This window comes from Rhinolophus sinicus, linkage group LG02 (genome assembly GCF_036562045.2).
Source record: "Rhinolophus sinicus isolate RSC01 linkage group LG02, ASM3656204v1, whole genome shotgun sequence".
Lineage (NCBI taxonomy): Eukaryota > Metazoa > Chordata > Mammalia > Chiroptera > Rhinolophidae > Rhinolophus > Rhinolophus sinicus.
This window is the reverse complement of record NC_133752.1, coordinates 122,491,355-122,519,246: the sequence shown is the minus strand read 5'-3', so window position 1 is coordinate 122,519,246 and position 27,892 is coordinate 122,491,355. Positions and strand designations below refer to the sequence as shown.

The 27,892-nt window shown below is 34.0% G+C and overlaps 1 protein-coding gene across 2 annotated transcripts; it reads right to left on the bottom strand.

Moving 5' to 3' along the window:
- Positions 1–27,892, bottom strand: RASSF9 (Ras association domain family member 9). 2 transcript variants are annotated; one of them, XM_019754921.2, is made up of 2 exons: positions 26,979–27,892; positions 1–5,410 (listed from the first exon to the last, which is right to left on the bottom strand). In XM_019754921.2, exons 1-2 carry the CDS (start codon positions 27,023–27,025, stop codon positions 4,153–4,155), a joined length of 1,305 nt encoding a protein of 434 aa, XP_019610480.2. In that variant the 5' UTR covers positions 27,026–27,892; the 3' UTR covers positions 1–4,152. The 2 variants fall into 2 exon arrangements, with proteins under 2 accessions (XP_019610480.2, XP_074181434.1); XM_074325333.1 differs by lacking the exon at positions 26,979–27,892 and adding an exon at positions 25,183–25,289.

The following is a 27,892-nucleotide window of genomic DNA, read 5'->3' as shown; positions in this document are numbered from 1 at the left end:
AAGGAAAAACTATATTAAAATTGTAATACTCAACATATACTAATAACAAAAGATAAATACAAATCAGGTTTGACTTCGCCAAGAGGCGCTCCAAGTGGTTACTATCAGCATAATTTGAATACAGTATCTTCCTTTCTTAATATGTGTATACATTTTTTGGCTCTCTCTCTCTCTCTCTCTCTTTCTGTGTGTGTGTGTGTGTGTGTGTGTGTGTGTGTGTGTGTGCGCGCGCACACGCGCGCGTCTGTGTGTGTGGTTTGGTAACATCCACAGTTTTAGGTATCCACTGTGGGTCTTGGAATGTATCCCTCATGGATAAGGGAGGGCTACTGTATAAAAGTGAGGAAATTTTTTATCTTCAATGACAAATTGAAATAAATATTTATGAAACCTAATAAAAAGTCTTTTTAGAGCCCATTTGCTATATATTTATATTATTACAAAATAATATCTGATTTTCAATTGTGTGCATTAGGTAAAAAATTATGTCATTCCAACTGCTATAAAAATTCATTTGCTGTAATAGCCAAGGAACACACCCAGAAAGATAAACGATATCACATGAAAGGGTACAACTATTCTTTTTTTTTAATTCTGAATCAGTTACACTTGAAGAAATAATATATACTTTATATTTGCCACATCAATTTTGTTAAACCAATTAGGAAGTATGAAAAGAAATAGCCTAATATTAAAACACACACACACCTATATCTGGATTAAAATGTATTCTTTTTGTCACTAGAAAAATGCATTTTAAATAAAACATAATCCTTCTCTGAAAATTATAAGATGCAACCACAGAAATATAGTGTGTCATAAACAGTAGATGTTTAAATAAATATAAAAATAAATTTTAATGAGTTAGATAGAATAGCTTCTACCATTCACATGGGGCCATTTTTTTAATAAAAGGAAAAAATAAAATAGTTATTTTATTCAGGATATTGATAGTTATTCTGTCTACCATTTAAAATTCAACTCTATAAAATACAGTTTCTACATCCATACAACGCAGGGAAAAATACCATAATTTAACTATAGATAGGTTTTTTTAAAGACAATATTTGCATTGTTTTAAACCAGTAACTTTGCAAATTAAAAATAAAATAAAATAAAATTATACCACATTAAATTATTTTTCACAATAACATGAAGATTTAGTGCTCCCTTAATTTATAAACAGAATTACTATTAATATTTTAAGACTGTTAAAATGCATATTTATGTATAAAATGCACAAGCATCATTTACCATGCTTAAAAATAATTTTTCAAAAGTTCACAATCTTCAAAAATTTAGCAATTCAGTTAAAAAATTGAGTAGACCAAAGAGGTTGATTGGAGGAAATGAAGTTAACACAATAAAAGACAAAGTAATAAGAAATAAAAAAATACATTGAAGGAGAGAAGTCAGATAAGTATATAAATAAATATAAGCTAAGCTAAAATGTAAATGTTCCTCTATGAAAAATACACCTAAAATATTCGTGGGTTCAGAGATAAGATATTAGAACTGGTTGAATGGAATGATAAACATTTCATAGAAGAGATAACACTAAAGACTGAAAATGGGTAGACTTTTAATGTATCGCAGATGGAGGAAAAGAGATATATCAACTAGAATGATGAACAAGGCACAATCTGTGAAAATCTGTCTTGTTAGAAGGAAGACTAATCAGCTTTGCTCTGCTATTTCTAGCTGCATATAACAATTGTATAGTTAACCTGGCAGCTTACTCGATAATTTATAAACACTTTATTTTAAAGCTTCTATAAATAATTAAAACATTAAAGTTTATATCAAGTTTTATATTCATAATTCAAATTTTCACTTAATTTAATAATGACTAGCTCAGTTTACAGATGAGGGCATTGTAGTTTAGTATTTTTATTTGTATTAATATATTACTCTAAATTAGAAACTCATCATGGTAACTGATTATTTAACATTGTAATGAATCAAATGCTCAAATAACTAAAGAACAATTAGAAATCCTAATGTGAATTCAATAATCAGTGGTCCCACTTACAGACAAGAGTTTTTAACATTGTTTAGTGTAAAAATATGGAAGAATTGGCCCCTTAGACTGTATTACTGTGATGACCAGTATAAACACCATGGTTAACTGTATAAAAGCAGAAGTTAATGCAGTCTGTAAAATAAAATTATCTGTCTGGTCCTATTTTTTATCAGAGCCTCCCATGAATTCAGATAATTAAGCAAATTATATAGCAGATAAGCATTTTTTTAAAAGTTTTATTATTTTCTCACTAAAGAGTAATCCAAAGAGATTTTCACTTACAGAAAATAATATTGTAATTGGTTTGTCCTTGATGATCTTCTGAATTTAATCCCCAGAAGTAGCAATGAATATGCCAATACAATGGCTTACCATATTGCTGAGTAATTTAATAGGACACTAAGCAGATAAACTCCCCTTTCTCAGACTACTATTCAATTCCCTCATTTTATTTTTTTAAATAAACCAATATTAACATTATTACTTAGTCTATATCACTGTACTTGCCCTGGAATGGAAATTTCTATTTTTCTTACCAGCTGACTTCAATTAAGGCCTTCAGCAATATGTTGGTGCACGAAATAACGTAGATGGTTCACTAAAGTGAAATACTAAGAAAATTCTAAATATCTTCCCAAAGATTGGTAAAAAGTATGGGGGATGGGGGAATGGAAAAATAGATTAAGAAACTGAATTAAAACATTTGCTATAATAAGCATAAGAATAAAAGGGAAGAAATGAGAAATGTTGGGGATCTTAACCAATATCCACATATTAAAACAAATTAAAATAATATGTCTACTTACATGTACACTGACATATAGGAGAGATGTCAGCTAAAGAAAAATAAATATAGCAGTATTCATTTAACAGGACAATAAAATTGTTTTCAGTATGATTATATCATGTGTTCACTGGCAAGAAGCAAGAAAGGGGGAGGAAGAGGAGGAGAGAAGGGAGAGGAAGAAAGGACTTCCTAACTAAAAATCAAGTAAAACCAAGCACAGACTGGCACTTTGATTGTCAGTCAGGGTAGGATATAAATAATCCATTTGATTTGTTGGATATTTACTAGCATGCTTGGGGGGACGAGGTGCAGCTAGTATTTTTTTCAGTTTGCACCTCAGGTAAAATACTACTGTACAAAGACAGTCTGAATTACAGCAGAATGAAAGTTTTTTTTGTCCATGTGAGTTCCTCTCTGTATGTTCAAAGACAAAATGCTAATACTTATGGTATCTAGAACTCTATTTTACCCACACAAAGGACTCCGAGTCTCATCCCTTCAACTTTTATATGTTGATAGGGCATGAACTAACAGGACTATGACTCAGATATTTCCTCAGTAACCCACACCATACCTCATTCAAAGAGTGAACCTGCACAGACCATTGGTTTGATCCAAATATTTAGGTTGTCAGATAGAGAAAGCCTATACATATCTCTTAATAATTTTAGTCTTCTTTAGAAAAGATGCTGTTGTATGCAGCATTTGGCCCTTCCTCATTTATACCCCGTTCTGATCCAGTGTTGGTATTTGTACACGTCCCTTCTCACCTCCTGTTGTCCAGGCATAGACAGATAGAGGGCTGCAGGAAGTGACAGAGATGATGTACATTCTAAGTATAATGAGAGAAATAATTTTAAATTAATACAATTACAATAATTAATACAATTACAATAGAGTAGCTGTCATGTACTTAACAAATTTAAAAATTTCAATGATACAGCATTGAAAAATATATTGTAGCACATTTTAATTTTAGTTGTTCATCTGTATTGTTTCCATATATTGACTGTCTCATATTAAGAATTAGTTTTAAGTTTGTATAAATTATTTCTTGTAGAAGCTATGGGAGACTGTAATTCCCACCAAATTATTTGTTGTACACCTGCAAGCTATTGTGCCGCATTCCTAAACACAATTCTTCTTTTAAACTTGTCATAATTAGGTCACATTGGAAATCTTAAAACAAAAACAAACTTACAAATTTCTCTAGTTTTTATTAACTACTGAATACTTTAACATGATTTACATATTTTTAGAATGTAATATTTAGAATAAAGTTTCCTATTAAATTAAACAAACATGAACGACACTAAAGTAGGTCAGAAAGAAGCCATTCGAATTATGTTGACAACAGCACCACATCTCCGACAGTTGTTTCTGAGTCCTGACTGTGGTTAGAGCTGATACCAGTGTCCGAGTCTGTGTCATTTGTATATATGTTAAATACTCTTTGAATACAGGAAGGACCCTCCCCACTGCTGTTGGGGACCTCAGACTCCCCTCTGTTTTCCTTTAGCTGGCATCCATCTTTATTACTAATATGAAGTGAACCGAACTCCTTGGCCAGGAGCTCATATTCTTTTGCTTTCATCTGAAGCAATGAGTCACTATATTTAATCTCTTTCTGGACGCCACTCAAGTGAGAGTGGATTTTCAAACCAGCTTTCATGCTTTTCTCCAAATCACACTTAACACTTTCTAAATTAGAGCTTTCAAGTTCACTTGCAGCTGCCCCTTCTGCATCTTCATTTATCTGAGTGCAAACACTTTTGACCTCTTTTTCTATTTCAGCAGAGAGCTTATCAATGAGCATTCTGTAATATGTTAGTCGTTCCTCCAGCTGTATGATTCCACCACTTTCACTCAGGTCCTCCAGAATTTGGGTGTCATCACACTGTAAGTCTAGCTTTTGCTCAACTTCACTGAAACTGGGCATTAAATATGCATTTTGGACATAATTTTCTCCATCATTTTCTACCCGATCAAGATGGAATTTGGCCTCACACTTTTCGATTTCCAGATCCAGTTCTTTCATTCTCTTGACTTGTTGATGGATAGTATGGTCCTGGGAAATAATCAGATGAACTAAGGTCTCCATACTATCTCGATCATGGGAAACTGTGTCCTGTTTAATTTTAGCCAATTTCCGGAAAGTTTTTCTGACTATTCTTTTTTGCTTATCTGGTGGTAATGTCTTCATGTAATTTGCTGGGCTGAGCTCCCACAGTTTTTCTGTGTTTTGCACTAATTTAGCTTCAGCTGTCCGCCACAAGGGAACCGGTAGAAAAGCATCCGCTTTAACCAAAACAAATTGCATATTGGGCTGCTCATCCCCCCATGCTTTCCAAAGCTTCAGAATTCTAGTTAGTGGAGGAAGAACCCGTTCTGAGCCTCTCCACTTTTCTATGATACAGTAATCACTGGTCTTCCCCAGAAGAAATCGTTTCTCTCCAAATGTAGTCTCGTGTTCCTCAAGCAAAGCCTGGATGACATCAGCAGAGGTGGTGCGTTTAGTTAAACCACAGACAATCTTCTCTTCTTGGCAAACCCAAACCACAATTTCCTTCTCTTCTGAATCCATGTCTTTAGTTGGAGATCTGAAAGAAAAACAAAGCACATTATATTTCTGTCATCACCTGTGTAAACTCAGAAAGATGGTTTAACTTTAATACCCTTAAAGAAAGGTGCATTTGAGGTTGACACTACATAAGAATCAGAAGTTTTACTGCAAGAAAAGAAAAAAATCTTAAAACCATGGGAAATATCTTCATTTCCTTTTTATTTCCTAGTGGGTTCCAGAAAGAGCAAATTATCTTCAAAGACACCTGAGGCTAATTTATCTTTAGAAGGCAGACACAATAAAATTACAGTTACAACTGTTAGAGTTAAGACAATAATCAACATGGAGATGAACAAGAGGAGATAAAATAAGACTTTTATTGCTGGAGACAGGACTGGAGAAGCATTTGGTAGCATAGGTAGGAATGGTGAAATGATATTGGAGTAATAGAATCAAAACTAGTCCACTATTAAATACTGTCATTCTTTCATTCGACAAATGTTTATCGCATGCCAGATACATCTGAAGATTCTAAAGATACCACAATAAAGGAGATGAAAACACAGACACCAAGTGTGTAATTAACATAATATCAGAGAGTGGTAAATGCTAGAAAGAACATTAAACTGTATAAAGGGATAGAGAATGACTTGGAAGGAGAAGCCAGTTTTATTTAGAGTGTTTAGGAAAGGCTTCTCTAAGAAGGTGACATTTGAATAGGGGCATAAATCATCAAGAAGCAATCAGAGGCCTAAGGGAAGAATTCCCAAAGGAGGAAACAGAATTATCAGGGTCACAAAGTGTGTTCAAGGGACAGAAAGAATGTGAATGTAATCGGAGGCTGCGGATAATGGAGTTGGGAGTTGTTGCTGGTTTAAGTTTTAAGCAGAGGGAGGATATGATCTAATTTATGCTTTACGTATATCTGCTTTCTGTTTATGGAATGGACTGTAAAAACGGTAAAAAGTAATGGCAGGGAGGCTCAGTTGAAAACGAGCAAAATTGAGTAATTGTCAATTATCAATTTTATGAGATAATGGGACTAGCTATGACACTAAAACTAAGGACATCTTTATTTTATAATATGCTTTAGTGTTAAACTTTAAAAGAAATCTTTTAAAAAAATAAGCACCAATAAAGATCATAAACATCAATTATAAAACATTAAATATGTACCAGGCACTGTTCTAAGCTCTTACATATATTAAGTCATCTGATCCTCACAATTCTGTGGGGTAGGAAATAATATTACCACCATTTTACAGGTAAAGAAACCAAAGCACAGGGAGTTTTAGTAACTTTCCTAAGGTCACACAGTTACTAGTGCACTGAGGATTCAAACCTAAGCAAGAAAGCTGGCTCCAGGTGCAGTTCTAACCATTACACTATAAACACAAGTTTACAAGTTTGATGATTTAGACATATGGATTAAATTGGAAAAAGAAATTGTAAAATATACTATATTTTAAAGAACTTCATCACATAAATTAGTCTTTGAAAACAATGGGAACATAGTGCCCCATGTGAGCAGTCAACTGTTCAAGGAAGGACTTTTCCCAATGGCCAGCTGTGAAGAAACGTGTGTGGAAATGTGTTACTTCCTATGTCTTTTCCTCATTCATCTTGTCCCTGCTCTGATGTAATAAAAGAGATTTCTGATCGACCTGGGTGCTGACAAAACTCTGATATATATATGAGTATAAATGTATATGTGTATCTATATACATATATATGTGTATACATATATATGCCGATATTGTTGTCATAGAGTGGTCTCTATATCCTGTTCCATTTTCTGGCTGGGAAAGATCAATTCTGGGTCTGTAGCTAAGGATGACACATGATCTATAAAATCTTCATCCCTACACGATAACTGTAAAGAAGACTGGGAGGCAGAGATCAAGGAATTCTTTAGTATTGAATAATAGTAATTGTGTATATGGAAATTCTCCCATGATCCCTACTCCAATTGGAATCCTTCTTGTTTTGGAAGGATCAAGTTCTTGTATATTATGACTTTCCCTAGAGATCTGTTTGTTTTTAGCTTATGTGGATAATGTGGCACTAATGGTCACTAGGCACAATCTAGGAATATATTTTTATTTCCATATCACATATGAGAAAGTTAGTGCTTTTATTAGTAACCTCACAGTCTAGTTGCAAACCGTTTTTGTTATTTATTTATGTGTGCATGTATGCATGTATGTATGTATGTATGTATTTTAGGTCTACGCTAAATGTACTTGTATTTTCTTGGCTCAGTTATTTCTAAATATTTTGAGAAATTTTCACAACCATTATTCAAACCAGATAATTTTTTAAAAATTCAGCCACTTGACTAAACATGTTTAAGTAATGACTGTTCATTACTGAGTTTAGACAATAAATCTTTCATACGTAGTATAAGCTTCATCATGTTTAAATTCTACTTTGTAGCAGGCTTAGGATTTTGAAAACTGTATTTATTTTGTCATATGGCTTCAATTGAGTTTCTGTATATTAATTGGACAGATATTTTCTGAGCACTTCCCCTGTGTCTGGGACTGTCATGGACATGTGGGTGATATAAAGACATATATGATATATAAGACAATGTCCCTGGCCTATTGTGGGAAAGAGTGCTAGAGTTGGGAAGGGAATACTTGAGTGTCAATTCCAGTGTCAACTTTCTTATTACATCAGTGGTTTCCAGAAGCTCGACTGATGACCTTCAGCTTCATTTCATTTTTTAAAACAGAACATTCAAATAAAAAATATAGTAAGGATGTAAAATAAATATTCATCAAAATTAAACCAATTTACAAATCTTAATCATTACTTTTTAGAAATAATTACTTTTATTTGGTCATAGACCCATGCAAACCTAGTCATCTGATGTAAAGGCTTTAACATTAAAAATAAAATGTTTCCTTCTCAACCGTTGGAAATTTACTATCTACAAACACATACACAAAAAAAGATTAAAACTACAAACTTAGACTAGATAAAATGGTTTGTCATGTAACATAATGAAACAAGCAGTTCTTACCTAATTATTTAAATCTACTAGTTGAGACATATAACCTCCAATTCTGATGCAACAAAATAAAAATACATACATTGCTTGCTTAAGAGTATAATTGGTTTTGCTTTGCTTTGCTTTGTTTTCTGTATGTTTCTTAGGGATAAGTTGAATAAGATTATGGTTTTGTTTTGACTTGATTTGAACTAGTTTGTCTAGTTCAAGAATAGTTCATAAGAAAACAAATAATGCTCTTAATATCTAAATTATACTCCCATCAACACATAACTGTTTCACACAATCATCTTTTACTATGTTTCACTCGTTTGAAAATGTATTAAAAGTAATTTGAAACACTATTCAACAGATTTTACTACAGATTCTAAATATATATTATACTATATAATTATGTAGTATACATTTACGACATTGTTCATGCACATACTTTTTAGTTATATATTTATTTTAATACTTTATTAAATTTGATAATATTTGTGTACAACGTGTTCTGCATTATTCATAATAGCCCAAAGTAGAAATGACTGAAACATCCACCAACTAATGAATAAATAAACCAAATATAGTATAGTCATACAATGGAATATTATTCAGTCATAAAAGGAATAAAGCACTGATACAACCTGGATGAGCCTTGAAAATTTCATGTTAAGTGAAAAAAATCTAGTCACAAAGGACCTCATGTTATATGATTCTACTTGTGCGAAAGGTCCAGAAAAGGCAAAATTACAGAGAAAGTAGATTAGTGGTTGCTTAGGGCTGGGAAGGATGAGGGATTTGGGGATTACGGTTAAAGAACGGTGGGTTTCTTTCTGAGGCAATAAAAATGTTCTAAAATTGATTGTGGTGATGGTTGCACAACTCTGTGACTATAATAAAAAACAGTGAACTGTACACTTTAAATGAGGAATTGCAGGCTATGTGAATTATATTCAAATAAAGTCACACACACACACACACACAAACAGTTTAAAAACACATACAAAAAAAACTGATAATGTTGAATATATCCTAAGGTACTCATGGAAATATTATTTTTTGTTGCTTAGCAATAAAATTACTGTTATTATTATTTAATGCAGAGCATGGTGTAGTCTTTTTTGTATTGTTATTCAGTAACATTATTGAACTTGCTACAATAGCTAATAATATTATTTTACAAATACTTTCCAACCTATCCCACAATATTTTTTCACCTGTTTCAACCAGTCAATATTTTTGCATGTACACTTCAATATAACTCTTGAGCTAATAAGAGACATTTAAAAACATTATTAATATAATCTGAGATTTTAATCTTCTTCTGATTTATAATTAATTTAATTAAGATTGTGCTAATGAAGCTCATTGTACCAATATATATGATTATTCTTCTACAATTATCTCATTACTCAGTTTTTCCTTTTTATAACACCCTCATCAAAAATTTAAGAAAACTTAGTGATAAATAAAACACTTTAACAGCATGTGTTACCCTCACTTCAAGTTATTTTCCATATTCACTCTGAAATAATAGTGAAAATTAAATATGATACTTTTTGATTTACTCTACTGTCAATCAGAAACTTTAAAATATTTCCCCATTGATAAATAATTTTAACACCTCAAAAACAATTACAGAGAATTAAGATGAACTGGCGTGTAAGTACAAATGAAACATTCATACAAATATTTCTTCAACAAACTTCCACTGATTATCTATTTTGTACAAAGGATTAGGGAATAAGTAAGCCATTTATATCTGGAAGTTAAGATGAAATATTAAATATAATATTTCAATGCCAAATTGAAGATCCCATAACACATATGCGTCATATATTTACAGGAAACGGATTCTGGCAGAGATAAATGGGTAATATTGGACCATCTTTATTCAGTTGTCCAGAGGAAAAAGACGTTGAAGTTGGGAGGCAGGAGAATAAATGAAGAGCAACATTTCTTCCTATATATAATAGACATTAAAGTTCCATTGAAATTTGATGGATAAACTTATCAGGACAAATACTTCATATTAAGTCTTACTTTCAAACAAAAATCATTAAAATGATAAATTACTAATTAAGAATAAATACTGGATGCTTCTAAAACTAGGTATATAAATACCAGAATGCAAGCTATAGATATTTATAGAAAATATTTGGATCTCTGAATGTATTTTTCCAGAGAACCTGATACAATCATTTCCTAGGCCAGCCTGGGAAGTATGATACTGGCACTATCTAGCTGCCATGTATAGGAGTGATTTGATGGGAAATGTTTTTTTTTTTATTGTTTGACTCTGCGCTCTATGCTTGAAATCAAAAGGTGGAGCTTTTTCATTTCTAAGCTATTGGTGGTACCTCTGCCTGGAGATTTAATGGAACGATACATCAAATCGAAGAAGAAAATAACTGAATTTCTGGGGAATTATGTGTCTTGACCCACTGCCCAAAGACTTTTCTGTTTCTTTTTCATTACCATTACTTATTCATTAAACTGAAGATTCTCTCCTAAACCAGTGATTCTCTACCAGGGGTGAGTTTTGCCCCCCCAGGAAACATTTTGCAATGTGTGGACACAGTTTTGGTTCTCACATTAGAGTCTGAGGGTGCTACTAGCATCCAATGGGTAGAAGCCAGGAACATAAACATCCTACAATCCACAGAACAGCAGCCTCATGGCAAAGAATTATCCAGCTGAAAATGTCGATAGTGGAGCTGTTGAGGAATTCTGTTCCAGATTTCCAACAAAACATACTTTCATTGCAGCTTCACCTTTATGCTTTTCTCTTTACATCTCTGGAGCAACTAATAGTAAAATATATGAAAGCAAAAATTACAAGCAAGGGAAACACTTCCAATCTCAAGTAGTCTAAAATAAATGATGAAAGTTGGCGTTCTACTTCATGCAATACAAATGGAACTTTTTTATTCTTCTTCCAAGCCATAGGCAATCCTTACACTTGTTATCACTAATCCTGCCCAACTGGATTTCTCTCTACTAATCCCACAGCTGGTCCTAATGAACACTGATATTTTCATTTAGATGCTACAGAATGCAAACTTTATTTAGAATAGGGTTGATTTTAGCTCAGAAAAGAACTTAGATTCATGGACCAGTAAATCTTCTTTCTTCTTTAATAAATAGTATTTGAACACCTGGCCGCCACATATGGGGAATGGATTTTGGGGTAAAAGATGTGTAGATGAAATGACATGATGGGAATGGTCAAGGAGACCAATGCCATGCCAGGGGCGTGGTGGGGGTCTGGAGTCAACAGAAGGGGTTTTCATTTATTTATCTCTTACTCCTTCTTTATAGTCTATTCAGCGCTCCACAGAGGGGACAAACAAAGTCCAGAGTTAGGAATGGAGTTTTCTAAACACCTACAATTTGGGGTAAGAGGAAGCCAAGACAATACCTGCAGTCTTTACAAGATGAAAAAGGAAGTTCCCAGAGACAACTATGGGAAATGAGAGAAAAATCTCAGCTAGTTAAGGCTGGGGAAGTTACAGGCATATAAGATATGCCTAGATAAGTCAGGAACAGCCTTTAAAAATGCCTTGTCAATAAAAGTACACTGAATATAACATTATCATGTTTTGGTTATTCAGAAGGCAATCTATACTCTAATACTATCCTGAAGTCACTATTCTTCAAATGAATTGGCATATAACACAATATAAAAAACAAACAAACAAACATGCAAACAAAAAAACCTGGTTATCGGTGCTTTCTGATTGCTGAATACAAAGCAAGGGCTACTAACTATTTTACATTTTATCAGCCTTTTGGCCAAGTTAAGATATTGTCATGTTTTTTCCCATGAAGCTGAAAGTAAATAAATGTTTTTCAGTCAAAATTCTCATTCCACAGGGAAATGAGAATTGTGTCCCTAATATTTTCTTAACATACAATAATTCCCTTCAAAATTTTGATTAAACCTCAGAACACATGTATACTTATCCTCAAAAGACAGAAGTTTATTTTATTCTAATATCGCTATGTAATTCAAAGCCATAGCAAGGAACACAACCAGAATACAATATGCTATTTATAAGTTTTCACTAAACACAAACCATTTACATTTTATTAAAATATTTTTAAAATTGGAGTCCTTCAGAAAATTAATTGTCCTATGAAAAACTGGGAGCGTTAATAATTAATTAAAATTAACCTGAAAATACTACTATATATATATAATCTATATCTATATATATAATCTATATCTATATCTATATCTATCTATCTATACATATATATCAGTAGTTTTATTCTCTATTAATGCCAGTTTAATTTTCTAGAAAGTAATAATATATGTCAGTCATAGAGGATAAAATCCTAAATATTCCATAATTGCAGGGTAGCTATAATACATAATTCCCATAAACAAAGAAAAGGGAAGGGAATGTGTAAAGAATGTGAATTGGAGACTACAGGTGGTTAAACAAACTAAGTTCATAGTTCAGATTCCGGAAATTGATTATAATCAAAATGCAAATATTTAACATGTGGTTTTTACCAGATCAAATGCTAAGAAAATATCTAATCTCATTGGAAAGTCTAGTGCTTCCTTCCCAGTGTTACCTGGGCCTGGTAAATACCTAAAGTTTCCTTATTGATGTGTACTTTGTAGACAAATATTTCATAACAACAAAGCATAAGTATATTTATTAAAGGAAAGTTACCTAGCCTGAAATTTAGTTTAATGATAGCTGTAGTTATGTCAACAATTAACATTTGTTTTCCTTTTGGCAGCTAAGTCTGTAATTGGTTTTGACTTCTTAGTGGAAGATATTTCCTAATGATGGAGATTTTCAGCTTGTATCTGCCTGCAGCTACCTACTCTTTCCTCTCTAAATGTGTTCTGAGATATCTTGGCATATTTGAATAGCATAGAAATATGTAAGAATTTGAATTATCTGTAGGATAACGGGAAATGCAAGATGAGCTCCTTTATCCCTGACTTTTGATTTTCTGAACATACTTTATAATAAACTGTAATAAAATGTGATCTCCAATTGGAAAGCTCATCTAAACTAAGCAGATCTTCACATTAGTCATAAACAAATTACTTAAAGGGCAACAACAAATTAATAACTTGTAGAAACAAGAATACACCAGGGCCTGTGATGCCATTTTGTTACAGAAAAGGAGATACTTGAAAAACATCATCAATAAGAGAAAAACATTGGTTTTCTGTATCAAAAGTATCTAATGGCCATTTACCTACCCCAAAATTTAAACTCTTAAATATGCTCTGAATTTCACTGCCTCCACCTCCTCTAGGACTTTGCTTCGTAATTCATCCTTTCTCAAACTCTTTATCTTCTACATGTTCCTCTGGTCCTTCCTATTATCCTGTCACATTAAATTAATAATAACCATCATTTGATCACATATTCACCTCAACTATCTTTCCTTCACAAACACAAATAGCAATCCACCGTCACTTTCACTAGTTCAGCACTTTACAATAACAACAATCCACCATCCCCAACCACGCCCAACAAATACATTTTTTTCTTAGGTTTATCAGAGATTTCCTAATTGCCAAACCCAATAGCCATTGTGGCACTGATCTGATTTAACCTTTCCATAATATTATGCACTGTGACCCTTCCCCTCCTATTCTTGCAGCAAGCCATTGCTTGACTTCTTGATTTCACTCTCCATGGTTCTTCCTTTATCTTTCCAGTTCCTTCTCAGTTCCCACACGAGTCTTGCTTCCTTTGCATATTCAATAAATGTAGGTGTCATGTAGACATGGTCAAAAATTCCTCACAGCTCCTTCCATCAAGAGATGGAGTTTATTTCTTTCCCCTTGAATAGACCTTGGGATGTGCTATGTATAGCCTATAGAATGTGGTGAAAAATGTGTATTAGTTCTGGAGTCCAGGCTTCAAGAATTCATACAGCTTCTGCTTTCTTCCTCTTGGAATGCTGTTCTGAGACTGTCTGATGAAGAAGCCTGAGAGGAAAGACCATACAGAGACAGAGACCCAGCCATCTCAGTTGTCCTGTCTGAACCTAGACCTCAGTCAATCCACAGCTCATGAGAGCCCAGGTAAAGCCAGCAGAACCACCCAGTTTACCCACAAAATCATGACAAATAATAAATTTTTGTTTTTAGCCATTGATTATTAAGATGTTTTATTATGCAGTAAATGATAATTGATACGACTGGCATCCCCCATGGTTTCTATGACTCATTTCTTGTCTCAGTATACATATTTTATGGGTGACTGTAATAGCTCCCACACCTTTATCAACCAACTACATGATGATACTTCCCAAATCTAAGTATTTGCCCTTGAACTCTAGACCATATTCCCAACTTCCTTTTTTTTGCATTTACTTGATATATTTGTATAACCCACAGTCACTTCAAATTTGACCTATCAAAACTAATTCATCGCCCAATCGTCTCATATCCCAAACCATTCCATCTCTTGATTTCTCATCTTACTGAATGTAATCACTATCCCCCTTTCTCTCAAGCTTGAAGATTGGCAGTATTCTTAGATTCTTTTTCCTATCACTCCTATTTTATTCTTCCTCCCAAATGTCTCTAATATGTGCCCTCATATCTGTCACCATTACTACAATTCAGACAACTCTAAGTTTTACAACAGATTACTGTAGTAAGCTATTACATATTGTATTATAAACTCTTGCCCACTTCACATTTGTGCTCCATAATATTGCCAGACTGCCCTTTTAAACTGCAATCTAGTTGTCTACCTTCCTTGATTAAAATCTTTAAATGGCTCCCAAGTCCTTCATTTTAAGTCTCTTTACTCTTTTCCTCTCCCTCTCACCCCTTCTCCTCTCCTCTCCTCTCCCCTCCCCTCTCCTCTCCTCTCTCTCCCCCACACATCCCCCACCTATCTCTCCTGCCTGATGCTAAGATCTAGGATTCCTTCCATGATTTGATTCTTCCAGCTCATATCCAAGCACTCTCTAATATGCACATCCATCTAGCATTCCTAACTTCTTGCTGATCTCTGACAGATCTAATATGAGGATAACCTGACTGACATATATATCACACTATTTATTCCTAGACTGGATTGAACTATATCTGCCATGCTTTTGTTTTCACACTGGGCTTTTCCATAATCTGTTTCCTTGGCCTGAAACACCCTTTTCCTCCTTCTCCATCTGACTAACTCTTATTCTGCTTCAAATATTGTTTCCTCTAAGAAAATTTCCTTACCTTCTCTGAATAACCCCACTTTCATCATTCCAGATGGAAATGGGAGTCTATTTTTGACGCTTCTACAGAACCCAGTAACATTCAGTAATAGCTTTCTACTTTCTTTTTTGCTAGTTTTCCAGTCAGGGCCTGGACTGAGTCTTTCATCTTTGAAGTCTAAGTGCCTAACATACAGATATTAAAAGTTTAAGTTTTGGAGTGGGGTAGGGTGGGGGTAGGGAGATAGGATTATAAAAGGGGTTGGAGGTAAATGAAGGGAATGTCTCAGTTAACTATGGCCTGGTGTTTACAACTGTCCCACCACCTCTTTTTGTAAATAAAGTTTTGTTGTAATATAGTCATGCCCACTTAATTATGTATTGTCAACAGCTGTTTTCACACTACACTGACAGAGCTGAGTAGTTGAGAGGGTGACAATAGGGCCCCCCAAAAACTAAAATGTTTATTATGTGGCCTTTTACACACAAAAAAAAATATTGCCAATTTTTGACATAGATAAATTATCGCCACTAAAGGTCTAGATTTTATTTATTTAAATACGAAAATATTCTTTGAACTCCAGTATCTAAACAATGACTCTGTGTCAGATTCTCTAGGGGATAAAAAGGTAATTATAATATGGTCTTTAAATAGAATAAATTTACACTCCGTGGAAGTGATGGCCATGTTTGGAAGCCATTTCAACCAAAAGTAATGATTAAAGGATCACTAAAAGGATGGCTGCTAAATGCTTCATAGAGATTGAGTGGGTTTAACATAGGATCAGTCAGTTTGAAGGCCCTGACTGGAAAACCAGTATGTTTTGTCTTTAAAGACCATTCCAGGTGCAGTATGTCCCTTATTAATCAGCCCCATATGGATTGTCAGGAGGCAACAGAGTAGGTTGGATGAAAGGCTGCTTTCACAGTTCCATCTCAGCTGCAGCATGTTCAAACACCAGGTGTTTGGAGGTGGACTATTTGGAAACAGTCAAATGATACCTTGAATTTTTTTTCACTCTTCACCTTGATGTCCTTCCCTCCCCAAATTTCCCTTGCCATTTTTTCTGTTCTTTATGATGATACACTATATTCCCATGCAGACCCAAACTTGTAGTTTTCATTGATTCTTTTTTCCATCCTGATATTTTCTACTGCCCCTGTTCACTCAATTTTGAATTCCTATAAATTTGGCCTCCGTAGTGACTCATAACAGTAGTTGCTATTTGCAATTTCCTGTTTGAAATAATATTTGAAAAAAATAAATTGTTTCACTTATTGTTTATTTATTATCTGCCTGTCCACCACCGCACTCTAAGCTCATGCTACTATAGCATTTCCAGACTTCAGAAAGTATTATATAGCACAAGCTGCCATTGTACTTAATCCTCTAAACTGTGATTACAGCAAGTTCTCCTAAGTAAAAGTAGAACCACTAAAAATAATCAACATTCTTTTTAAAAGTAACTTAGTCTAAGTCTCATGCGTGTTATCAATAGTTCTAGAAAGAATTTTGACTTTCAATGCTAGAGTAGAAGAGCAGGCAGTCAAAAAACCAAGGCTAATACTTTAAGGTCCACTGCTATAAAATGCCTAACTTCCTGTACAATTAAAAACAATGGAATCTCAAAGGTCCAATGTGGTTTCATAAGTGCTTTTTCTAATTGTGGACAACTCTTTTCTTCATATGAGATTGTAGTATTATATGTCTACCCCATGGAAATACCCACATTTGTTTTTTAATAGCACCTCTCAGAGCCTCCAGGCAAATGTAAGGTCCTATGTGCAAAACTAAAAATAGGTATCCTCAGGCTGTACTATGGAAGACTGCGGTCTCCCCAAACTAATGTACTGCTATTAGATCATAAATACCCTCATTTAACCATAATGTAGGGAATTTCCCAAGGGATTGAAAAAAAGGTCAGAGTAAATAAGGAGCATTAGAGTAACTAACAGTATTTATGGTGGCTATAAAATGTCCTAGTCATTGGTCAAGAACAACAAGCATACACTGTGCAGTATACCAATAAGCCTCAGACACAAAACTACTATCCATTACACACCATAATTAATGAGCATGAAAATTTGCCGAAGTTGGACCACTATCTGCATTAATAAAATTAAAATGTAAAAGAGCCACAAAATAGAATAACTCAATTCTATGAAATGATAAACTGACCAATTTAATGATTATGAGAATGAACATCAGTCAACAGTTGACTAAGTCTAATAATGTTATATAAACACATCCTTAACATTTTTCATACACTTCCAGATTCTTCTCTTATCCTATCTGAGTCAGTCTTAGCTTTGTGTGTTTCAGCCCCCTCCTACATCTTCTTATGTATCTTATTGTGTTCCCTCCTCTTGTCCAAACTTGTCACCTAACTGTGGGAGTTTAATAAATGTTATCTAATTATGATTATGCTCTCTTTATTTTCCTTTACCTCCATTTGCTTCTCTCTTATATACTACTTAGAGTCAATCAAAAACATTTATTGAGCACCTACCCTAGAGAGAAACAGCTTTCCTCAACTCCAAGAGGGTATATTCTCATTTTAATGGTAGCATAAAACTGTGCTTTTATCTACCCTATCAAAGATACTTTCCCATGGAAGAGTGATTTAAAAATAAGTTCATGCATGATATATTTAACTATAATGCTGTTTCTCAACTAGGAGTTTAATTTCTTAGGAATGGGGTTGTGTCTTTGCATGCCTGGTACAATACCAAAGCCAGAGAAAAGATAGCTACTCATAACATTCATATATTTGTATTACTAAAATTAAGTAATACTTAGAAAATAGTAAACACTCCATAATTCTTAGAGGTTATATTTTATAACTTAATCACATCTGTTTATAAGTAGAAATAAACACATTTGACTTTTACCATAATGCTACCTTTCATGATAGATGTTATGTGACAATACATCATGTTTTAGGTAAAATAAAATCACACACAAAAACATCTTTATAATTCTATTTTTTTAAAGTTATCTTGAAAAGGTAAACAAGCAGAACAAAATAATTAAATTATACTCTGCAGAGTATAGAAGCTTTAGAATTATAGAAACTTAGACATGAAAGAGACCTTAAATAGCTAATTCAATTTCTCACTTTATTAGACAAAAATAAGGTTAAAACATTTAAATTATGTATCCCTTCTTTTTATCAAAACTCCACAAAGACATGTAAGGAAATATCTTTTAAACTATGCTACGCTATGCATTGCTAAATCACTAATGGTCTCACAACTGGGCTCAAAAAAAGTGTGAGAATTAAACCTAAAAGCTGTTAGAATTCATATATGTCATCACGATCCAAAGTAATTTTGTATAACATTTCTAATTTTATTCAGTAATTTACTTCTTTATATACAGGGAGGAAAGGAGATTAGTGGTAATACAGAAGTTCTAGTGTGTCAAAGTTGAGATTTCGAAACCCAAAATACCACACCATGTTTAAGTGTTAAAAACTTAGATTACTTCATAGCATTTCTAATCAAACAGGGCTGAACAAGGAGGATATATTTACTGAGATTTTATTATCTCCTAGCACTCTGTTAAGTCTTTTATATAAAATCAGATTACTGGATGGTTTAGGATTAAGTCTATTTTAGAGATGACAAAATTTAGTCCTAAAAAGCCATACACAGTAATGGTTAAGAGCATGAATTTAAATCCTGTTTCTACCACTTAATAATTATTGTACTCCTCTGTGTCTTAAATGCCTCAGATGTAGAATAAGAAAAATAATAGGACTTTCTTCACAGCATTATTTTAAGTACTATATAAATAACTTAAAACAGTGCTTGGCACATAGTGTTATAAAAAGTGTTAGCAGAGGTGGATTTACCCTGAAGCTAATGAAATAAGCATAAGGGCTGCCTCATTTGCACAATCAGCTTCTTAAGAATGACCTTCCCCAGAATGACCTTAGCAATATTTTTGTGCATAATTGTGCATACTTCTACTTAAAGAGCACCCCCTCCAATTGTCAAACTTGGATTTATCCTTGCATGTTATTATTACTGTTGTTGTATTAGGAAGATTAAGTATGTGCCCGAGGGCACACAACTAATAATGACATAGCTCATTTTGACCTAAGAGCAATGTGACTAAGGAGATGGAATTCTTAATCAAGATATTTTTCTGTCTATTTCTAGCATATTTCCCTTGTTTCATAACTGTAATTATTTTATACAAGAGGATAAATCCTTTTTTCATGTGAGAAAACAAATATTTCACAATCATGTTGGGGGTGCCCCCAAAAATGTATATACACATGACTTGTATTCATCTTTTGTTATCTGTATATATTGAGTATTAAAATTTTAATACAGTTTTTTCCTTTCTTAAAATATGTATACTGGGGCTGCCAGATGGCTCAGTTGGTTAGAGCGTGAGCTCTGGGCAACAGGGTTGCCGGTTCGATTCCCACATGAGCCAGTGAGCTGCGCCCTGCACAGCTAGATTGAAGACAATGAGCTGCTGCTAAGCTTCCAGAGGGGCGGCCGGATGGCTCAGTTGGTTAGAGCGCGAGCTCTTAATACAAGGTTGCCAGTTCAATCCCAGCATAAGATGCTGCAACTAAAGATTGAAAATGGCAACTGGACTTGGAGCTGAGCTGTGCTCTCCACAACTAGATTGAAGGACAACGACTTGGAGCGGATGGGCCCTGGAGAAATACATTGTCCCCCAATATTCCCCAATCAAGTTCATTTTTTAAAAAATATGTGTGTGTTTTTTTTGGGCATCCCCAGTATTTCCATTATATCAAAAGGAGGAAATGCCACACAGTCTGCAATGGGGTGGATAGTAGCCATCTACCATTCTCCACCAAACCTTACTGGTTTATATACTTGGTTGTCTTCAAGAAGTATTAAGGGAAGAGTATCCCTAGTAAAGAATGAGTTACCTTGGTTTGCTTTCTACAAGAAAAGCCCAGTAAAGTCTCTTACAGTACAGTGGTACCTCGATTTTCAAATGTAATCCATTCCGGAAGACCATTGGAGTTCTGAAACGTTTGAAAACAGCTGACAACTAGTCCTTAGGATCTTGCACTGGGCAGAAAACGCATGACATGTTCGACTTCCGAGGCATGTTCGAAAACCGAAGCATTTACTTCCAGGTTTACAGCGTCCATCAACTGAAATGTTTGTCAATGGAGACGTTCAAAAACTGAGGTACTACTGTATCTATTTGTCAGATGTGACTCTTCACTGTTTGAAAGCAAGGAGCAGTTAAGCCTAGGATCAGGGATGGTAAGAGATCAACCTTGAACTTCTGGATTCATGCTTTAAGCTACCCATGCATCTATTCAACACAAATGTACTGATCTATTATTCTGATCCAAGTACTGTATGGGGACCAGCTGTATTTGGAAAGTATATGTTGAATTTATTTATTCAATCAACAAATATTTATTGAGCACATACTCACTTTACAAAGAAAGGAACAAGAAAGGTAAGACCCTGGCTCTCAATAAGCCTATATCGAATAAGAATTTTTGTATAGCTACCTTAAGTCACTTCATAAAAAAACCAGAGGGTACTCTAGCCTGCATACATAAACCTTTGAGAAAAAATTTTCTTTGTTTATCAGCATATTTAATATCCACTGATTTTTTTTTTTTTTAAGCATAAAGTTGTTTATAGCAACTTTTTTCACAGTGCTGTAGAATTTAAAAACAACTTACATTTCTAACAGTTTGGGAACAGTTACATAAATTATGATAGCAAATTGACATATTGTCTAGCCATAAAAAATTATTTTATACAAACTTTTTCATCACAAGGTTAAATAGTTATGACCCATTGATAATTTTTATCCTGGAAATATCTTGCTTATCACTGCCAGTGCTAAACATATTCCTAAGACTCTACTGAATTCACATAAAGTAATTACTTCACCCTTTACCATTCACATTAGTAATGGCTTTAAATTACAATCAACAAGTATGCAGACTTTCTCTAGAAAGTGTAATATTACAACAGGCTCCACAGGAGTAGAATCAAAATCTATTTTAAAAAGTAAATAATTGACTCTTAAGAAATCAGTGTCGTATGTGCTGTGTGCGTTTAGACAAAGGGAAGTCTTTAAAAACTCCTAAGCAAATATGCATTAAAGAATATTAGGACACAGAAAGAAGCTGAACTTTTTCCTTTCAGATATACATGGTGCAGATAAAATGTTGTCTCACTGTAGAAAACCAGTATGCTAGACAAAGAGACTTCTTTTCAAGAACTGGCATCCACATGTGCATAGAAGAGGTAAACGCATACCCCTACTTCAACTTTCTTCCACTGTGAGAACTCAAATAGAAAGAGAGTCACATTTTTGTAAATTATTTGAAGCTGCTAACAAATCTCCTGAAATCACATACCAATAAAAACTTTCCAAGTTATGCCATCCAACTAATAATGACATTACATAAACACAATTATTAACCAGCTACAAACATTTTAAAACTCTTTTTTTTTTTCCCAAAAAACCCACTAGAGAACTTTTCACGTTGACATGTGTCATGAATTGGCACGGTGCACAATAAAATATCTTATGTAGTGGATTTTAAGTTGCCTTAGAGTTGTTTGAGTAACAATTTGAGGTTTAACCTAGAGCTCAATTTCACAGCTGCCACTGCTCCGAGGGTATTTTTGCCAGAAATGAAGCATTCCAGTCATTGTTCCTAATAAGCTGTCTGCTGCCAACTAGTAACTACTTAAGTTACCAGGTATCCTCAAGGGAAATCTCTTTCAGGAACTCCTGGGAACTAAGAAGATATGCATACTCAAATATCTGGCATTTCTCAATCCACTTTTGGGAACATTTTAAATATTTATTGAAGGTTAAACAAAATGGTACATAAAAACTTTCTATTCTGAAGAATTCATAAATTGCCATACTTCTAATGACAAAGAGAAAACATCCATCTTGCCAGCAACTTTTACTCTAACCACAAATCTTTATTCTTCCTTCTGATAAGTGTCCGCGGCATGATGTACTTACAGGAGTAATATAAAAATATAAAGCCCCTGGTTTAGAAAAAACACACAAAAAACAAACAAACAAACAAAAAAAAACCTTGGCCAGATAAGTTCTAATTGATTTAAAGCAAATTTTAGTGCAAAATTTATGTATCAATTTTCAACAGCAGAACAGTGTTTTTACTTCTAACATATTTATTACAAATATGTTTTTGGAGTCTTTAAATTTCAAGGTAATATTATGACAAAGTTTGTTATCACCTATGATGGATAGACATATGTCCATAGGTATAGGAAAAGCCAACGGAAAGTCAAGAGTTGACTGAATAGTACTTAACAATAATTATAAAGGCCTTATTAACTAGAATAGATCTTTTCATATCCATTGTTAATTTTCTGTTCTTTTACAAATTACCTAAATGAACTCTTCTATTTTATATTTCCAATAAATGCATTACTACTTTATTATGACAATTTTCTGCTTCTAGCAAGGTTTGATAAAAGGTTCAACCAATTCTTTGCCCGTTTTTTTTGTTTGTTTTTTTTTAATTAAAACACCAAAGAATCATAATTTGCAGCTAAGTATCCTCAAAAACTTTAGAGTGACATTCTACTGTCCTGAACTTTTAAAAAAGTTGCTGGTTGCTATTTTGTAGCACTAGTTTTTAAAACAATCATTATTTTGAAAATAGACTCTAATATAAAGATGATCACATTCACAAGTGGAACCTCTGTGAATATTTGAATATATTAATAATCTAAAACCAGTTATTAAATGTCCACATGAATACCAAGTGAAGTTATGCTTCATTATTTGCTTCTTTGGATTTTATATGAGAAACAATATCCACCTAGTAACTCTTAGAAAATATTTTCAGAAACTTGAATAGTTTACTGAAAAGAAAATATCTAGATTTTCCAACGTTTTTATTCTTCTTGTTAAACAATAAGTTGCATAAGAAGATACTCATCAATCTTTGGGATCCAGTAACAGAACATTGTATTATTCCGGAATCAAAGTAAACAATCCATCTCCTGCAATTAAATGGTTTTCTGAAAACTATACTCTTCATATTAAATGCTACTACAATTAGAAAATTGTAAAAGATTAATTGTGATAGTAAACACAAAGGATTTTAGATTGGCGCCATTTGTTTTGTTTATATGAAAGTTAGAAATGAAAAGCATAAAAATGTTGTGTGATCTAGTACAATCATTTTGTGATCATGTATTATTCTCAAATTTCCTGAAGACTGCTTCCCAAATTTTTGAATTAAATACGTTCTAAAATTTAGAAAATATTATCTGGTAGGGTAAGATTAACCTGGGGTTGAAATCCATATAATTATTTGTCTAATTCCTTGGGTTTGGATTATATTAAATGTCAACCAAAGCTGTATAAAATATTCAGTTGTATAATACCAGCTGACATCAGATGATGAATAGAGAGTAAACTAATTATTACATTTCTACTTTGGGTATGAATTATAATTTTAGTTATCAAAATTACATAAACAACTGTATTACAGTCCATCACATGCCAGTCCTGTGTGTAACAATGCAATGATGACTAGACAGATATGGCCTTGGCCTCTCCAAGCTTTACAGGTTGTGTCTTTTCAAAGTTTTTATGCCTCATATTTTGAAGTTTCATTTGTGTCCCATTTGTCTCTAAAACTCTCAACTATCCATGTATTATGGAATATTTACAGAACTATCTCAGGATGTTCAATCTTGGGTGATTTAATATTACTCTAAGAGTGAATAAAAATGAACAGAGAATAGGGTGAAGAAAGTGCAACAAACAAATTTCTCAAAATTTTATTATCTCAAATTCCTAATATTCCTTCTAATAATCCACGTTTTTTCCTGCTGATAAAGATGCAATTATGCTCAAGGGGTTCTTTTGGTTGTATAAATTATACACCACAAGATATACAAATACATTGCTCAAATCCTTCCTTTACTTTCTACAAGAAGTTTTATACGATATGTTTGAGGAAGGTAGTGGCTGTTATCAGAGTACTGTTTTGTAATCCATCGTATTTTCTGTTATAGATGAATTACTCATCATTTAACAAAAGATAATTTGGTTTCTATATGTCCGAGTAGGATTGTTTAAATCATTATAGAATCCAGTAAAAGGAATACCGGAAGATACACTTAATTATGTAACTAAGTTTCACCTGTAGTTTCATCTTTGAAAAGATGAAAAAATAAAACAGAACAAAACAAAAATGCCTCATCCATAGCAATACGAAACACACACAGACACGCACACACAAGTTATATTTCAATATACCATATTACTTATTAACTGCTTAGTTTGAAATACCCATATTTTTATGTCCTCGACTACCCCGCTGGTTTACATTTTTCTCAAGGATTGGAAAACTACAAATCTGTAAAGGAAAGCCCTCAGTTATTAGAGGAACTTAAACATATCCTCATTATTAAAACCTTTGCCCAAGCATGCTTCTAATAAAGCATCACTTTTGGGAGCACCATTCCATTTTCTCAGAGTAACTTGAAATATTATGAAACTCATTTTTTATTGTTTTTTTCTTTCCACTTTTTCATAATTTTGCACAGAAAATGTCATATAAAAAAAATATATGAGTACTCACCTCCTTGAATGAAAGCTACTTTTATAGGCGGAGTAGATTGTACAGCAGCAAAATTGAGGTAATGAAACTGGACTCGTACTCCCCTGAGGGAAACTCATAGGGGTGCATGCCAAGTTTTATTGCACTGCTATTTGGCATACCAATGACAAAATTCTTGAATTAATAGTACTAAGAAACAAAAAACAAACACACACGTAACAACCCTGAACTATCAGAAAAATCAGTATGTCAGAAATATAACTTGTTTTATAAAACCATAAACTTTCCCAAACTAATTTTCAAATATATTTTGACAGCATTTAAACAAACATATTCAAAAATAATGTTACTGAATAATCATTTAAAAAATAGTAAAGATCTTCTTTTGGCAAGGGGAGTCTTCTGAAATATTTTTTAATGCACTGACACCGCTAAGATGAAAACCTATTTTTAATAATTATCACTAATGTATTTTTTAAGAATATACAAACAATTTCTTTATTTTAACAGTTTCACTAATTACCAGAAATACCATATGTGTAATATATTATCAAGTTATTAGCAAATAAAGCTAGACAGTTTGATAGTATTATCATTGCTGTTTTAGTTTCTTAAGCAAACTTAGTCTAACTCAATGTTTCTACTTGAAACATTATTTTTAACTCATTCCAATAGATTTGGAATGAGTTAATAGATTTGGAATGAGTTAAAAAGAACTCATTCTACTGGAATCAGTTAAAAATAATGCTTCAAGTAGATATTCGTGCACAAAATAAAGTGTGGAGATGTACTTTAAAGGTGTATCACTCTACATGGTCATGAAGACACTCTAAAATAATTGTATCATTTCCTACCATGTAATTGGATATTTTTAAATGTATACTCAGTAAATTATGACAAGTACAAACAGGCATGATTGAGAGAAGAGTTGTGGAAAAGCCCTTACGCCAAAATAAATGTATTAAAAAACTGAAGACCATGTCTAAAATTATCGTCACTTTTTTCCTGCAGGAAAATGTAACATTGGAGATGTTAATAAAATATTTAATAGGATTAAAACACACATACTGACTCAAGAAAAATCTGTGTGTGTGAGAGAGAAAGAGAGACAGACAGAGAGAAAAGGAGAGAAATGTACTTATTTATACTACGGGCATTGCAAGGTTGAAATAACAAATCAGATCAAATCAAAATAAAATATTAATAATAAGAATTAAGGAGGGCAGCTGGTTGAATCCTCCTTTAATGCCTAAAACCACCTAAAGTTCTCAAAGATTTTTGAAAGAACCAGTTCACAAAAAGTTTCTCTACAGGGTATTTTCACTTCAGGAACTTTCCATTTCAGGAATGCCCCACTCTAAGGGGTGCCAAAGCATCTTTCCAGGATTGTATCAGCAGCTGTCTTTTTCATTTTAATTAACGGCTGATGCATTTTACTTATATCTTCATCAAAAATTTAAGTCTTCCTATAATACACTAAGATTCTGTCTGAAGCAAAATGAAACTTGCCATCCCACACTCTCAAATATGCATGGCAACACAAAAGAGAGATTTTGGTGATGCCAGTTGTGGAACAAGCATTGGCCAAAAGAAACAGAACAAAAAATTCAAAGTAATCATTATTTTCAGCAGTCTTTGCTCTGGCCACAGCGGTCATTGTTGCTTGAACAATATCCACCCCTCCCCGACTGAGTATAAATAAAAGACCTAACTCCCTACAGCTTTGTTCCCCAAGAACAGTTTTGATCAAAATCTAAACGCAACAGAACACATGCCTTCACACAGAAGGTCGGGAGCACACACACGCTGGACTTTACCTGTTTTTATGCCGAGTCTTTAGCAAGTTCCTTCCAAAGGGAGCCATGGTCCTCCAGGCGCTGGAACAGCAGCAATGGCCTTATCTCCAAGTTATCTGAGGGGTGGGGGTGGGGATATCTGGATTTCTAGGGTGAAAGCAGGAGGACGGGAAGCTTCCTCTTCACCTCCTCAGATGTTCCTGGCTTCCAGCTCATTAGCAGCCGGCTAAGAGAGTTGTTGGAAGTTGTGCAACTGCTGCTTCACTTTGAACTGCCTGATTGTTGTGGCTGCTGCACCTTTGGAGACCTGCCCAGCTTCAGGCCCGAAGAAGGCGTTTGGAAGCAGGAAAAGAAAAAAGAAAAAAAAAAAAAGGAGAGGAAGGGAGGGGGACTCTATTGTTTTCTGTACTTATTTGCAGACTTGCTAAACTTTAAGGACTGCCAACCTCACAGGCATGGTAATGCCCATGGAATGGGAATTTCACTGGATTTGGAAACCACCCCTCTCCCCTTCTTTCCACACCCAGCCACACAGAGTGAACTGAGCACACATGAAAGGATCTCAAAGTAAATACCCCCACTTCCTAGGCAGCTCCAGTCTGTGCACAGTAACCTGATCACCGCTAGCAGGAGCGAGGGCCCAGAACCCTTGCCCACGGATTCGACACAAACAGCCCCAACCCAGGCAATCTGTGCTGTAAAATTGAGGAGGAGGAGCGAAGCTGGAGACGGGATCCAGGTGGTCACAGACCATTTGGGAATCTGAGCCACCGAGTTGATCCTAAGAACTTCCCCCAGCTCCATTCCTCCACACCCTTGAAGTTCATCTTCCAAAAGTTGAAGGACCTGAAGCACCACAGGGCTGCAGATCACAGCATTGGCATAGGACCCAGCGGGCGTTTGGGGTCCGGCTCCCGCGGCGTTTACACCGACTC

What these genes read in the sequence shown, in the direction of transcription:
- RASSF9 (XM_074325333.1), bottom strand. Translation starts at nt 25,280, where the DNA reads ATGAGTTTCCCTCAGGGGAGTACGAGTCCAGTTTCATTACCTCAATTT. An exon ending in AGTAGCTTTCATTCAAGGAG is followed by an intron (nt 5,411 to 25,182) that starts GTGAGTACTCAT and finishes TTTTTCTTTCAG; the next exon opens with ATCTCCAACTAAAGACATGG.